This window comes from Nipponia nippon, unplaced genomic scaffold (assembly GCF_047370975.1).
Source record: "Nipponia nippon isolate SJK-2023a ecotype South Korea unplaced genomic scaffold, ASM4737097v1 scaffold_7, whole genome shotgun sequence".
Taxonomy (NCBI): domain Eukaryota; kingdom Metazoa; phylum Chordata; class Aves; order Pelecaniformes; family Threskiornithidae; genus Nipponia; species Nipponia nippon.
The window spans coordinates 29,496,183-29,511,433 of NW_028262391.1; the positions used below are offsets into that span (position 1 = coordinate 29,496,183).

General features: G+C 46.9%; 1 protein-coding gene across 1 annotated transcript; it reads right to left on the bottom strand.

The window, feature by feature from the left end:
- Positions 1-14,888, bottom strand: TF (transferrin). Its single transcript, XM_009462777.2, has 17 exons — positions 14,739-14,888; positions 12,406-12,569; positions 12,078-12,186; positions 10,574-10,765; positions 10,233-10,368; positions 9,889-9,944; positions 8,408-8,577; positions 8,096-8,282; positions 6,864-7,018; positions 6,019-6,112; positions 5,519-5,554; positions 4,666-4,824; positions 3,469-3,613; positions 2,504-2,568; positions 1,717-1,901; positions 675-861; positions 1-241 (listed from the first exon to the last, which is right to left on the bottom strand). The coding sequence occupies exons 1-17, from the start codon at positions 14,779-14,781 to the stop codon at positions 204-206; spliced, it is 2,121 nt and encodes a 706-aa protein (XP_009461052.1). The 5' UTR covers positions 14,782-14,888; the 3' UTR covers positions 1-203.
- Between the last annotated feature and the right edge of the window lie 363 nt (positions 14,889-15,251).

Here is a 15,251-nt window from a genome sequence, read left to right on the forward strand (position 1 = left end):
TTTAGATTTGAGATTTTATTTCTTGCTGTGATGGCAGCAGAGAATGGTAAAGTCTCAAACAGCCCCTTTCAGAGTGATGAGGAAAGGCAGAGAAAGCAGCGAAGGCAGAGGGCCCTCTGCGGGTCGGTGTTCCGTGCTGGGCGCATGAGAGGAGTCATGGCTTGATGTTTCCTCCCCCTCCAGCAAGAGTCCTTCCCATCTCACTACTTTTCCTCAAGGAAGGTGCACACCTGGAGGAGATCTGAAAAGGGAAAGGACAGGGAGAAGTTCAGATTCTGCCTTTAAACACTCCCATCCCAGCAGCACACACCCAGCAATGCCAACAACATCATCGCATGGAAAATATATTCAGTGTGCCATAAAAAAATGTGTATTTACCACAGACCGCACTGAACACACACTGATGGGACAGCGTGGGTTCTTTTTACCGTTTCTCAAAGTGCATGTTTTCTAAAGGCGAGTAAAAATCTTTGATTCTCGTTGATGCCAGAGCAGCAGACTTCAAGACTTTTTCAGTTCATCCAAGGAACTTTGAGAAAAGTATACTGGCAACTTCATGAGTTATCCTCATTTTGCTTTAAAAAATTAAATGGACAGCTACAGAAGAAACTGTCCGTGCCTGTGAGCCTAAGAACTGCAATTCACGGACTTCTTCCTGGGACTGTTACAGTTACCTGATGGGTTGCAGGTATTGAGGCTAGCAACTGAAGCATAGTATTGATCTCCGAGGAATTCCTTGTACGTTATTCCATCGCGGAGTTGGACCAGACACTTGGTCAAGTCTTTAAATAGAAGGTCCTTGGTTTGAGACTCAAACATCTTGAACTTTTTTTTCTCAATTCCATTTGTTCCAAACAGTCTCTGAAATAAAGGCATGAAGAGGTAAGTGTATGTTAAAAACAGAAGGCTGGCAAGATTCAACTCGTACAAGCCTAACTCTTAGTCCTAGTTCTTCACCATCATCCTGGGGAGCCCTCAGCCAAGCTCCAGAAATTTAGGATTGAATCTTCTGTCCTTGTGGTTAGATGAGGGATCTCTCAGTGGTAGGCACTGTTGTGGCACGATTGTCAAAATTTTTTTGCATTTTAACATGTCACTACACGGAGAGCCGCTTGGTAGATGCTGCCAGCAGGTCCTATGCCTTAGCCACGAGTTGAAAGCAAAAGGAGCTGACTTCCCAAGTGCCTCTCAGCAGACCCTGACGGTGGAGCAAATATTAATGTTTTCAGTGTAAAATCAATCAGAGGTGGTTTAACCTGGTTACATTTACACCAGTAGCTGTAAGACTGTGTGTGTGCAGGGCGGCTGCTGTCTTCCCGGGGCTGGACAGCTTGGTGCCTACCTCGTGCCTGACCCAGCTGAGTCAGAGACCAGGCACCTCAGAGGAGCTTCTGGAACACACTTACAAGAGCAGGCATAGCCTGAGGAGAAGGTGATAAACTCATGTCACGCAAGTGTAGCATGACAACAGCAACCACTATGATCTGGCTGTTACCTAAAAGGGGTATTTGCTAAGGTGGCAGAGGAGAAAGAGCAGTTTGGAAGGGATGGAGGAAGGGGGAGGCTAAGGGACAAGGCTATCACCCCATATTGGTAAGTTAAAATCTTCCACATTTTGCTGACTCAGGGAAACTCAGAGCTTCATTGCTCTAAAAATGCAAACATGCCACCTAAAAACAACCCCAGAACATTTCTTCTGCTGTCAGTACTACTAACCTCTTGGCTTTCCAGCAGCTCTTGGACTTTTTTTGCTTTCTCAGGACGTGTGACCACAGCATGGGTTGGAACCTTGGCCAGGTGGCAGGTCTTGTAAGCCATGATATTTGCCCGTTGCCCATCAGTGCACAGCAACTCAAACTGGTCCATTTTCAGATTTTTGGCCCAGTCTTCTTTATTTTTGCCTTTAAAACGAATTGGTTTGGAGATTCAGAGATCTTGTGTAGCAGAAGAATGTCAGCCTCACAACACCTAAGCAAGGCATTTGTCCCTGCCTGCATGTGCACTGGCACTTGGAGACTTGGCATGTACAAAGGAGGCTGTGAGTAAAATTCAGGAAAAGCCAGTGGGATGAGTTAGACTCTCAGAGCAGCCTGAGAGATTTAGTTACATCTCCTTCCTTGCATTTTTTCCCAAATGCTTGGAAAACTTCATCTGATGCTTTCAGAAATGTGAACTGAACTTTTAATTTTCAGGCAAGCAGGGAGCTAGAGTGCTGCGCAAAGGTGCCGGGACAGGAGTCCGTGGTTAAGGGACCACCTGAATAATTGTGCAGCTGAAATTAAATGATAGTTAGCGGGGAACTGGCTCTACAGAAATGCCTGGGAAGAGCCACCCTGGGCAGGTGGCACGTGCTGATGCTTGAATTCCACTCCTCCTGTGGGAGGGGTGACATTGACAGGACGAGCAGGTAAAGCTTGCTATTACCTTCTGCACTGGGAACAAAAATAATGCAGATTGGGGGAGGCAGCCCTGCCAAGACCTGTGCAACAGAATAACCACGTACCATCAGTGTTTTCCTTGACGATTGAATGCTTAATAAAGGCCACATCCCCCTGCTCGACCAGACACCTGGGAAGTACAAAGAAAGGCAAGTGATGCGGGTGCTTGAATCCTGGCCCTTTCCTGCAGATTTGATTCTGACGTATGTCTTATTTTGTAAAATTAACATCTAGGAGCCCTGCCATGAATATTTTAAGGGTATCTGAAACACAGTCTTTTAATACATTCTGGAAAAAAACATGCATCGTTCTCACATGATAAGTAGCCGATTTATTTTATTGCCAGAAAGAAGCAGTTCAGCCAGGTTCAGAATTCACTTTGCTTTCTGCAATGCCTGCCTGCACATGTTAATAGCTTTGTAAAAACGGTAACTTGCACCAAGAGGACTGCAAACCCTGAAGCAGGGTCTCTCTGCTATCAGATGTAAATGAAACAAGATTCATTATCTTTTTAAATTCATGCCCAATATGAATTACTTAGACTTGAGCTCATACTGAGCGGGTATGGAGGAGATGGCACTGGGGCTGACCTCTGGCCTCTGAACTTTTTAGAGGATGGCTTATTTTAACTAAGGCAAGCAGCATTTTTAACAGGGAATGTCTAGTGGCAGCATTGTTTGCCAGGCCCCATCTTTTAACACTCCTTATTTGTGTTAAAAGTGTAGCACTGCTGCCATTGTAGGAGGTCTGGCCAAAACGCTTGTGTCTCTCCAGGTTTGCCTGGAGGCACCAGGACATTAGTTTTACTGAACAGGAACATTTTACATCATTTTGCAGGAAGCTGCATAAGGAAAAAACATATAGCATATGTATAATATTACAGACATATATACCTTCAGCAGCGTAATGGAGAAAAAGAGGTCAGCAAATTAGCCTCAACGTGAGGCTGTACTCCATATGTGATCTACCCATAACCTCTGTGATTAGCCCCAGGGTACTTGAGAGCAGCCTGAGTGTCTCCATCACCTACCGGAAAGCTCCAGTATATCCGTAGTATTTCTCATGGCTGCTGGCGACGCACTTCTCTGGCGGGACCCCCCCTGAGCCCTTGCAGAGCCTGCAGAGGCGGGAGTTAGGAGGAGACCCGGGAGCACAGCCCTCGCTGAAGTATTCATCTGAAGGAATAGGAAAAAATTAACTTTTCCTACACTGAAAAGTTAGGCTTTCTTTTAATATTCTCATGCTGAATTTGTATTAGCGGTCACTGGCAGCTGGGAACTGGCTGTGAGAAGGAGCACAATTCCGTGGACAGCAAATCACATGCGTACAGTTTTCACTATGAAACTCATTACTTGTTATTATTGATAATGAAGCGGGGCCTAAGGCTCAATTGCGCTAGGCACTCTCTTGGCATAAAAAGAAGAATGTTTATGCTGCAAACCATTCCCAGCTCACGCAGAGCCAGCCCAAGCCTCCTCAGCCTTTACAGGTCAGCAGGGTTGCATTCGGCAGCAATGCCAGAGCTCTGGGGGAATAAGGGACAGTGGGAAGGGCAGGCAGGAGGATGGAGAGGCTGATTCTAAAACTTATTAACACTAGTATCTTCTTGTGGTTAAAGATTTCCTTTTAATAATTATATGCTTAATTTGCTTTGGTCCATAATATTTCCACATTATTTTTGTTGGATCATAATTCTCACCGACTGAAAGCTGGATGTAGAAGTTGATCTTCTGAACAATCTCTAAAGGCCCAGAGCCAATGCAGACCTTTACCCCCTTATTCTCAGGCAGTCAGATTGGTCCTTTTAAGTTTCTTGATCAGCCTCTGTCCCCTCTTCTCAGCCCTTCCCCTCCCTTCTGAGATTCATAAACCCATCCTTTACCCCCACTCCACATTCTGCACAAGCACCAGGCCCCCTATAACTGGGGCAGCCTGTATTCCCTTTTTGGGAACACCTTTTGGGCTGCTGCAAAGGGAAGGGGAGAGATGTGAAAAGAAAGCAAAGCCCCCCTCAAAGCAGCCGGCGTGCTGTATCTTACTCTGAAGCGGTCACCAACAGCCGAAAACTTTGCTCAGTGAAACCTTAAACAAGAGAGCCTTCTCCATTTCCCACCTCCAAGTGGGAATCTTTGAGGCACAAGAAATTTTGAAGATTGGATGAAGGACGGGAAAACGTTTTTGGAAGCAGATTCCCATCTTGAAGAAATGGATGCAAAACTTGACTCACCAAAATTGCAGTTCCCCGTCCTGTTGTGAATCAAGCCCATGGGGATGTTCCAGCCAGCAGTTCTCCCGACAGCAGTGTGGCATGACTTCTTGCCCTGCAGATTGTTCCATGTGATATCACTGTCAGATTTCTTCACAACAGCCACAGCAAAGTAGGATGCTTTCAGAAGATAAAATAGAGGAGAATTAAGGACTGACCTGAGGATCCCACTGTGCTCCCTTAGGAGAGCATTGGCTCCACCTGGGAGAAGGCACCTATGAACAGCATAGCAGAAATACTTTGCATTTATAAATTATTTGCCATGCAGCAACAACAGAAGAATTTGCAGATGTGATGTATCTACTCCCACCATGCTCCTGGGAAACTATTATCCCTGACATTTCCCCCCACCCCTGCCAAAACTCTGACACTTGAGTATGCAAGAAGGCTATAGCAAGACATACATGATGGTTTCTTATCCCCCCCGATTTCTTATCCCCTCTTTAGCAAAGGACAAAAGCCTTCCCTCCTCTTCCTCTTCCCACTTCTATAAAGAACAATTTCCTAATGCTGCAACCCAGACCCTCTTTCCCTGTTTGCAGCCCTGGCACCGTTATGGCGTGACCGTGCTCTAGATAGCGGCAACTAAGCACAAATCTCTGCCGCTACCGTATGTTTTGCCTTGATTTCTGCTTGCAGACCCAGACTTTCCATCTGACTACTAAATTAGTGACCCAAATTTTTAATATCTACATTGGACACAGTGGCTCTTTGTGTGGAGACTGGCCATTTATTCTCCAGTCATGACCACATATGTATTTTTCTACTTATATCCATCGGGGCTGTTTTCTGTCCCTCCATTGGCAGTAATCACCTGGTTCTCCTTCTGCTTTGCCACATTGACCATCATCTGAGGGAGGGAAAAAGAAGGAGACATTAGGTAAAAGATATGGCAAATCCAAAAATGGATTGAGCTCACTAATTTCTGGAGAAACTTCATTCTAGAAGTGACTGTTTCAGGTAACACCTTATGCATCAACAGAACAAAGCATGACGTCCATCTGCTCCTCTGAGCTAAAACAACTAGTTTTACTGAGGCTGGTGGTAAAGGACAGGGACATCATGATTAAAACGAAGAAGACGGGAGCTGGAGGTCATTGTGTTCCTGACTGTCGATGCCCACTCTCCCAGGGCTGTTCCACCTTCATGGAAAGGCGAGGTGTGCAGTGGCAAGCAGAGCTGCCTCAGAGCACCATGTGTTTTCTGCAGGATGCGACGCTGAGGCTGCTTTCTAGATTTCAGAATAAAAACTGCTTTTGCACCAGCCGGTTCCCCACCACCTGGACCCAGAGGGACAGCTTGGGGTGTGCTTACCCTCATAACTTTCTCCCATCACTGGCACCAAGCCGCACACACCAGCAGTGTAGACAAAACCTCCGTCTAAGCTGATAGCATCTGCTTCACCTTTCTGCAATGAAAATGGCGCAGCAATGAAACGATGCCGTATATCCCCAGACCAGCGCTTTTTAGAAATCAGATTGTAAAAGAAGCACTCGATGTAAGGGAGAAGGGCTTGGGGCTAAGGGGACCTGAGAGGCCATCCCTTAGCATACGGTCAGTTGAGGTTTTGCTGATGCAGAGGGAGTTTTGAAATTATCGCTCCCGTGCGCTTGTAACCACCTCCAGCAGCAGCTGTCCTCCCCAGACACTCGCAGGCCCAGGCGTGTGTCTCTTCTAGCCTGCTTCCCTGCCAGACAGATTTCCTTATCTCATCTATCCTATCACGTTCGCATTTTGTGCTGTCTTCATAGTACTGACCCAACCCTCTGAGCTACCACCAGCACCCTCATCTACTCTATGGAACCACTCCTAAGGCAGCAACTGTTTTTCTCTGCATTTTACAAAACTTGTATTTTGCCTTCCTTTTCCAAATAAAAAGTTACTTCACACCAGAAAATTGCTTTTTATTTAGGAAACCTTAAAAAAGAATGCTGTCCAACAAATTTTTTTGAAGAATGTTAATTGGTGAAAAAATAGTCAAGCCTTTTCCCTGTGATGACGTTGGTTTCTGCCCACTGGTATTTCTCACAAAGCTCCCAGTATTTTATTTTAAAATCCACTCCCCTTCCCCCTCCACCCCATCTATTCCCAGGCTGAAAGAAGAAACTTCTCTCCATCTGAAAGGTGCACAGGGAGAAGAAAAGAAAAAAAAGCCATACCATAATCTTGATAATGCAGCCATTGGTATCGTCTGCCACGGTGCACTCCACCTCCCCCTTGCTCACCACACTCCAGAGGTCACACTTGCTCTTCTCATTCTTGCCTACTGCACACCACCGTGTCTTGTTTTCTCTGCGGCTGGAGCTCAACTGATCTGTAAAACCAGCAGAGGAAAAAAAAGGATAAGTTTAGAGTTCTGCTGAACAATAAAGCTAAAAACAAGCTACTTTCTGGGTGCGTGGGACTCAGCCATGAAACCATCTGTACACACCAACCTGCTGCTGCCCAGTGCAAGAGGTTCTTGTTTAAAAAGCCCTGGGCTGGCGTGAATGGAAGGGATGATTCTTAAGCTGAAGGATGCTCAGAAATCAACTTACAGGTCAGAAAGGAGAATTTCTGCATAATACAAGCTGTTCATGCAGATTTGTGTTAGCTAAAACATTGCAACCACTAAACCACCATGCATTAATAGTACTTGGTATTGCTGCCTATAATATATTCCACATTTCTCCAGACCTCACAGCCCAGACAACCATGAGACTAAGACCAGACCAAGCTGGAAAAATACAGCCTAGTTATGTTTCTGTGAAGTGGCATTTGAATAATCTGTTTTGATGCTACATGAAGTCCATGTACCCCCTTCCATAAATGCCATAGCAGCTGAGTCTACCACAGAGATCTCTCAGCAATTATACATAAGTGGATTTTGGAGGTCATTTGTGGGATGTTTAACTCTCAGAAAGCCAGCTAGGACATGAGTGAATGCTTGATGAGTCTAGACGGAAATAAAAGACACTGTTTCCCTCAAGTGGCCAATACTGGTCCTCGTGTCCTGGGATTTTCCTTCCTCTTATGTCCCAGAAATGGCTTTTCTAAGCAGTGGTTTTGACCACGCCCAATCCCTACCACCAGCTGAATAACCATGGGCAATTTTTGTTGTTGCAATCGTGGTAAAGGGACAAGGGGTGGAGTGTGTGTAAATTTTCCACCTTTGTTGGTGTGGTGATGATGTTATTTTGACTTTGGCATCAACAAATTCCTTTTGTTGATGTAAGTAAAGTTTGTGAAGATTGTGTGATTTTAATGATAATACCTTTCACAGGAAATATTTTGGAGAGAATACTGTCTGTGTTTGAAAACACTGTGTTCCTTTCTCCAGACGTATTTGCTGATCCCATCTCTTCAACGCAGCTCACGCTGACATGACATTAGTATTTCATGTCCTGCCTACCTTTCTGAAGGTTCTGGATGGCACTGTAATACTCAAAGCCCAGGAAGAGCTGGGAATCCATCAGTGGTGGGATACGCTTCAGCTGTACAGCAGAGTCTTTGAAAAGCAAGTCTTTGAGGCCCGGTTCCTTCTCCTCAGGTGGCCCAAAGAGATGGAAGGTGCTGGTTGTGCCCACACCAAATTTTTCCTGCCACGAGGGAAAAATAATCAGCAAATGACTGTACCAAAGCACGTAGAAAGATGGAGAAAGCAAGCAAAGCCGGGGGACAGAGGAGGGGATGCTAGGGGAAGGAAAGAAGAGCTTGATGATACCTGTGCTCTTGAGAGAAAGCTCCAGATGTCATCGATCTTGCTATCATCTCGAGCCACAACAGCGTGAGCAGGCACCCTGGCCCAGTGACAGGCTTTGTAATTGTCCACGGGCTGACGGCTGCCATCCAGACATAACAGCTCATACTCATCCTTCTTCCCCGGAGCATTTTCTGGAGGGAGGAACCATGAGTTGCATCACCGTGAAAACAGATGAAAAAAAACAGCCTGGGGCAGCTTTGTAATGAATTTATTTCTGTGGAAGCTTGGGGGAGAATTCTTTGCAGAAGACAGGTTGCATGCACCCCCTTTACAATGGTAATGGAGCCATCGTGGTCATACAAAGGCAATGCAGAAAGGAGAATGCATGTGCCTGTGAAAGAGAGATTATTTCTGCCTCTGTCATAACTAATCCAATAGCAAGAAGATTTATGTGGCAGTAGTGCCTAGACATCCAAGCATGCACAAATAGATACAAATAGAAATAGATTTACAAACACCATACAAAGGAATTGAACAGGTCAGGAGCCACACGTGGTCTGTGAAGGCCAGTAGCGTCAAGGCTGAAAACAGAGCCCAGGTCAGAGATCACAGGGTTACAGGAGAATTCAGGTGGGAAGGGACCTCTGAAGATCTCCTGTCCAAGCCCCTACTCAAAGCAGGGGCAGACCAGGTTGCTCCAGGTGGATCTTGAACACCTCAAGGATGGAGAGTGCACAGCTGTCCTGGGCAACCTGTCCCACTACTTGACTGTCCTCAAGAGGAAAAAAATTTCTCCTTGTATCTGGTCCAAACCTCTCGTTTCAGTTAATGATTATTGTTTCTCATCTTTCCACTGTCCACCTCTGTAAAAATCTTGGCTCCACCTTCTTGCTAACCTCCTTGTAGGCACAGGCAGGCTGCTCTGAGGTCCCCCCAAGCCCATCGCTTCCCCAGGCTGATTAAGCTCACCCCGCTGAGCATTTCCTCACAGGACAAGTGTCCCTGCCCCATGACCATCTTGGTGGCCCTCCACTGAGTTCACTGCAGGTTCTGGGCATGCCAGGCCATCTTCCATCTCCGAGAGGTGCAGAGTTAGTGGACTCTTGCTGTGGGCTGAATTCCCTCCAAAATCACTCCCAGAGGGATGGATGAGCATAATTACCTTCACAATTGCTTGCCCTGTGTTTGCTGTGATAACGTTACAGCTGGCTCTGACACATGGCACCAACGATAATACCATTGAACTTAAATCAAGCAGGTTTTTCTTCTTCAAAGAGAACTTCAAAGAAGAAAAAGTAGACCCCACCACAATCATATTTCTCAGTAACAGGGATAAGTCAGTCCGCAGTGTGCAAAACATGTTTCTAGAGGTTAAAGGAGAAGAGGTGTGGGGTAAACCTGGAGAGGAATGAAAGCCTGCACAGTGTAGACTAATTGCAGGATGGAGTGGCAGCAAGAGGTTGGACTGGAAAGGAGAAAAACAAGTGTTCCCGCAGGCCTACCTTGAACGGTTGTGTGTTTCACAAAAGCCACGTCTCCTTTTCCATCTTTCAGACATCTGCAGGCGGGAGGACCAGAAGAGATGTTAAAAAACATGTTAAAAAATGCTAATGCTGTGTATTCTTAAGTCTGCACAAAACCATACAACCCAGCTGCCTCTCTCATCTCCCGTTAGCTGCCTGCCAGTTATTACTAATTGGATCTTTAATTATCAGCATTCCCAGTTGTTCTATAAATTCAGTCTCCTTGGGATCCCCAATTACAACACAGCCCTCCCTGGTATAATCAAAACTTGCATGTGTCAGGGCTAGAATATTTCCCCAAAGGAAAAATAACTTTCACTCACTGAAAAGCTCCAGAATATCCAGAATAAAGTGCTGTGCGGGAGCATTTGGTTTTGGTGTCCCCCTTGCACTGACGGCACAGTTTCTGTTCAGTGGTGGCACCAGGCACGCAGCTGGCAGAGAAAAAATTGGCCACCGCTATGGATCAGAAAGAAGCAATAGTTAGTCTAAAATTCACTTTTACAAGGACCTAGAAGGGAGGGGATGCACAAAGAATGTCAATGATTTGACTGCTCTGCAAGCCACCTCTGGACCTCCACAGAAGGTCGGGCAACATTACTTTCACCATACCATGGCCCCTGGCTTAACACCAGCCCATTTAACTTGGCGTTTCCCATCTCACCTTGCTCGATGGAGGCTGAGTCTTTGCCATCCCACTTGATGTCTTTCCGGTACAGGAGTGTCCCAATTGGGATGACCCAGCCAGCAGACCTGCCCAGGCCTGTGTGGCAGGAAGTCTTGCCCTGCAAGTCATTTATTGTGAAGCCTGTTCCTTTCTTCACGACAGCCACAGCGTAGTAGCTGGTTGTAGAGCCTGCAGTGCAGCAAGAAGCAGGAAAGCAATGAAAAAGCAGGATTTATGAACATTTCAAATCCTGCCAAACCCCCAGTTTCAAAAAGTGCTGCGTTTCCAAATAATTAGCAACCTTGCTTGAACACTCATAGTCATCCCATTTTCTTAGGGGTGAGCTACACTGCCAATATCGAACCAACGCTGTGCATTACAACTTGCAATGGTAAGTGGCCTGAAAATACTGTCGCATACAAAATGCTTTGCCACTGGACAGGCTCGTAGTTTTGTAAGGATGCTTCAACAAGTCTTTTTGGCAAATCTTCTTTGGCAAGTCTCTTCTCAAATGCCGTCATCCACTGAAGCATACATGTAAGCCTTGCGAGACTGAAATACCACATTTAGTCTTTAAAATTATACCTAGTCCATCACATGCTATGTATGAATAAAGTGACTTAGTTTTAGGGGTGGTAGAGATCACAGCCTTCCATTTAATATCTGTATTTTCTTAGCTACCATGTTGGGAATGACTCTGCTGTGTCGCTTTGATCCTGAATATTGTGTACAAACAGGCTGAACACCAGGGCAGAGATCAAAAGAGATTGGGAGCTTTGGCCGTGGTGGGATTGCATGAGGTGAGACAGACAAAAGTGGAGAAATAGTGTCTGTTCGGCTCCTAAGAGAAAGATGGGAGAGAAGAAGGACAGTACAGAGAGTGAGCGAGGATGGAGCAGCAGAGCTGTCTTATCAGAAGGGATTGCTGCAGAGCACTTTTTATGCTTCCCTTCTTTTTTCTGTGCATTGCCTGCACCTCTTGCCTCAGTAATCTCAATGGAGTGTTCCTGCACAACCACTAACGGCAATGCTGTTGCCTCTTCAATCTTTTTTTTTTTTGTCCTGATGACTGTGCAGGAAGATACACAGGCTATCTGTGCTATCTAGCTCAGTGTTTGACCCACGTAGTTCACGGTCACTGAAAGCAGAAGATCTCTGGGACCAGCACAAATTTTATGCCATGCTTTGGGACAACCATGATTTCTGCTCATAGTGCTCTCCTTCCATGACCACTGCATCATCACGAGATCAGTGACTTTCATTGCAACTAACATCAGAAATGGGGCACTGGCTCTGCCCCTTTCCGTTGCAGTGACTCTGTGGCCATGGGTGATGATTCACATTTTGGTGTAACTGCCTCCCTGCCTCCCCCTCTGGAATGTGGAAGCCAGGGGCAATGTCTTGGACACCCAACAGACATAATGTGGAAGCTCTGCAGGGAGAGGTTGGCCTATCATTTTGTTATCACTACTTGGCTTAAAAATATTGCATGAAAATGTACCTCCACTTTGTTCGTAGACCTCAGCAGCGATGGGCTTCAGCTTGTAGGGGGCAAGGCCTGCTTCAAAAACGTGACCACCGTCCAAGCAAATGGCATCTGCTTCATTATTCTAAATAACAAAAAGATTTCAGTCAATAAACAAAGAGCAGGGGTGCATGAGGGAAAACACTTCCCCGAAGCCTCTCCTGGATCCTTGTGTGTGAGTCCTTCTCTACAGGGGGATCACAGGTAACAACCAGTGACTCAAAGGAAACCCCGGCCTTCTCCAGGTGTAACAGACTGCTGAAACATCTTCAGTGCCCAGCACAGATATTTGCTGCCCACTCACCGAAATGGCTTTTATGCAGTCAAGGTATGTTGCTTTCTGCAGGCAACTGAATGCAACACTCTCTTGTTGCATGTGATCCCTTAGGCTATTGCATTTGTTCTGTTCTGCTAAGGATATTGTGCACCATCTGACGCTTGCCTTGGGGCGAGCAGCAAAACACAGAGCTGTAGAAAGAACCAGAAATAAATCATCTCAGAGAGGCAGAAAGGCACTAAGTGGAAAGAAACAGCATCTCTGTGAATACACGATCTCTGGTTCCCTGCAGTCATGGCCTTGGGTGATGGCCGGGTGGAGGATCTCCCTTGCACATGTCCTAAGCCATGCAGGAAGGCTCTTTCTTTCTTGCCTGACATGTGCACTTTCAGGAACATCTGGAAGGATCATTCCTGTCCCTGGGTAATGGATGTTCTGCACAGCATTGTAATTCAAGCAGCCTGAGCTCACAGCAACATCCACAGGACTAGGAGAACAAATCCACGCACTTCAATAGAAATCAAACTCAAGATTTTGCAAAAACAGAGAGAAAAGGTGGTTCACTGAAGCAGTGTCTTTGTAAATAACTCCAGAGGGAGAGCAGCTCTGACCCGGCCAGACTATATTCAGTATGTTGTCACACATGACCTCCTTGGCAGCTAGATGATCTGATCTATTTAACTGTCTCTTTATATCTCACCTACTCCACTACACCCAGTAACAGACATGCCATACCACCTCCACAGTCCTCTCTCCTAAGAGTCCCCCAGCCAGTAAATGCAGCTGACTGGCTGCTCTGGGAGATGGGAGTAAAGCAAAGACACAGACTCACACCTCCTTCAGCAACCTGAACACCAGAAACATTGGAAACTTGCAGTTAAAGTATGTGGCCAGCCCGTGCTGTGCACTTCACCTTAACTCTGCCCCTTCCTGGCAGGATTGCACAGACCAACAGGCTGTATGCACCACCTGCTCCCTCCAAACCCTTGATGGCACATTTCATTCAAACATCTCCAGATTAACCTGTGCTGTTTTCATTTTCTCTTTCACCTCTGAAATACTCTCTCTTACTCTCTCTTTTGAGCCATAACCCTGACAGCAGACACCTCCCCTCCTCCCAGTGGAGGTGCTGAATTTGGCCACAGGAAGAATCCTTAGCCTTAATTCCTACTGCCATCATCTATGTTTTTCAAGTCTTGGCTGCACAAAGCCATGGTCACCTTAATCTGCTACTGGCAACCACCCTGCCCTGGGCAGAAGCTGGACGGGGACCTCCTGAGGAAGTCAGCCTGGCTGCACTGGTGAACACTGGGAAAGCAATGGGAGCCCAAGTGCCACAGCCTCTGCCACAGAGCTTTGGGGCAACCTCTTGGCTCCTTCCATGCAGGGGAGCAGGAGGGACTCTTCATCATTAATAAGACATCATTGCGTGCTAGTACTCAGCAAAGGAGCTCGAGGACTTTCCGATGCCAGCGGCACAGGGAGCACTTCCCACCAGACAGCATTAATCACCACTGCACTTTATCGGGGATCAGAAGAGACCCGCTGCCTGCTCTAAGAAGGGGACCCCTCTTTCCGTTTCCAGGCAGCAGTCCCCAGGTTGGGTGCAGACAGCAGTAATCTCCTTGCTGTGACTACCTGCCCATTGCCTGCCAAAACTGTGGGCAGACAGAGAGGAGAGAAATAATTGCTTCAAGCAGATCCAGCTCTGCATCGGCACAATTTATGCATAAAATACACATGCGCCCAAGAAAAGTGCAGCCGCAGCAGCAGGACAGAGCAGCACAGGAACAGAGGGGGAAGCATGGGGAGTCTTTCGTTGTTTGAGCTCTATTTTATTGTCACTGCCTTCAGGTTTAACCCAACACACATGCAGGCTTGGCAGGGAGGTTTTGTTCTAGTTTCTCCCCCCATGGCTGAACCCCTGCTCTTCTCCCAGCACAGCAGCTTGTGGGAGGGGGATTTTTCCCTTCGCCCTGCAGCAGCAGGACTGCAGTGCTCTCCTGAGCAGTCCACTCCCCAGCAGTGGGTGCTGAGCATCCCTCCTCCTTGCCAGCCAGGTGCTTGGCAGCTTGCTGTGAGGAGCTGCAGACTTCCCTCCAGCCTCCATGGGCTGGCCCAAGGAAAAAGCTGCTGTCATTAATGCTCAAAACACCATCCTTGTTGACAGAGATCCACAGCTGCCAAAGCAAGCATCTGGCAGGTGCTCCTTTGCTTTTATGTCCTGGCTTTTACTTAATAGCTGCCTGGGTCTGGCACGTGCTGCAGCTCTAACATGGACTCATCTAGGGGGAAAGCCTGGGGTCCTGGGAGGTTTTGACTCTTCCTTTCCCCCAAAACTGCTTTCAGCAGACACTTACCTGCTATCCCAAAGGACAGCACAGCAGAGAGTACGAGTTTCATACTTGAGCAGGGAGTCAGGTGCTGAGGAGGGGGTGTAGCAGCCTTGGTCACAGACTGTCCCCTCCAAGTCTGTGATGGCTCTGGAACTGCTTTCTCCCCCTTTTATAGAGGAACAGCCCTGGCTGTGTTTGCAGAAGCAATGACCTAACACTGTTTGTCCTTCCTTGTTTCTCAATAGCTCCTAAATCCCCCCCTCCCTGGAGCAGCCCATTTTTAGGAATCCTTTCATTTTGGCACTGAACCCCTCCACAGGCAGGAGTCAGAGCAGGGTAAGGTGCTTTTCATTTTACAAGGGGCTTCAGATGGAAAATTCCCAAGTTGTGACATTTGAATTCCCCTGCGGGCTGAAATGCCACGGGAGGGGCTATTTTCTTTGTGCTAGCCACCCCCTGCCTTGCCAGCCTAATCTCAGAAAGTCCCTGCTGGATCCAGCCCTGAGTTTTGCATGTTTGCCAGTAACTGCTGCTGTC

Bases quoted from the DNA above. Each gene is read 5' to 3' on its own strand.
- TF (XM_009462777.2), bottom strand. From the start codon at position 14,781: ATGAAACTCGTACTCTCTGCTGTGCTGTCCTTTGGGATAGCAG. The intron at 9,945-10,232 runs GTGAGTGAAAGT...TCCCGCCTGCAG, and splicing joins GGATATTCTGGAGCTTTTCA to ATGTCTGAAAGATGGAAAAG. The intron at 5,555-6,018 runs GTAAGCACACCC...TCCCTCCCTCAG, and splicing joins GATGGGAGAAAGTTATGAGG to ATGATGGTCAATGTGGCAAA.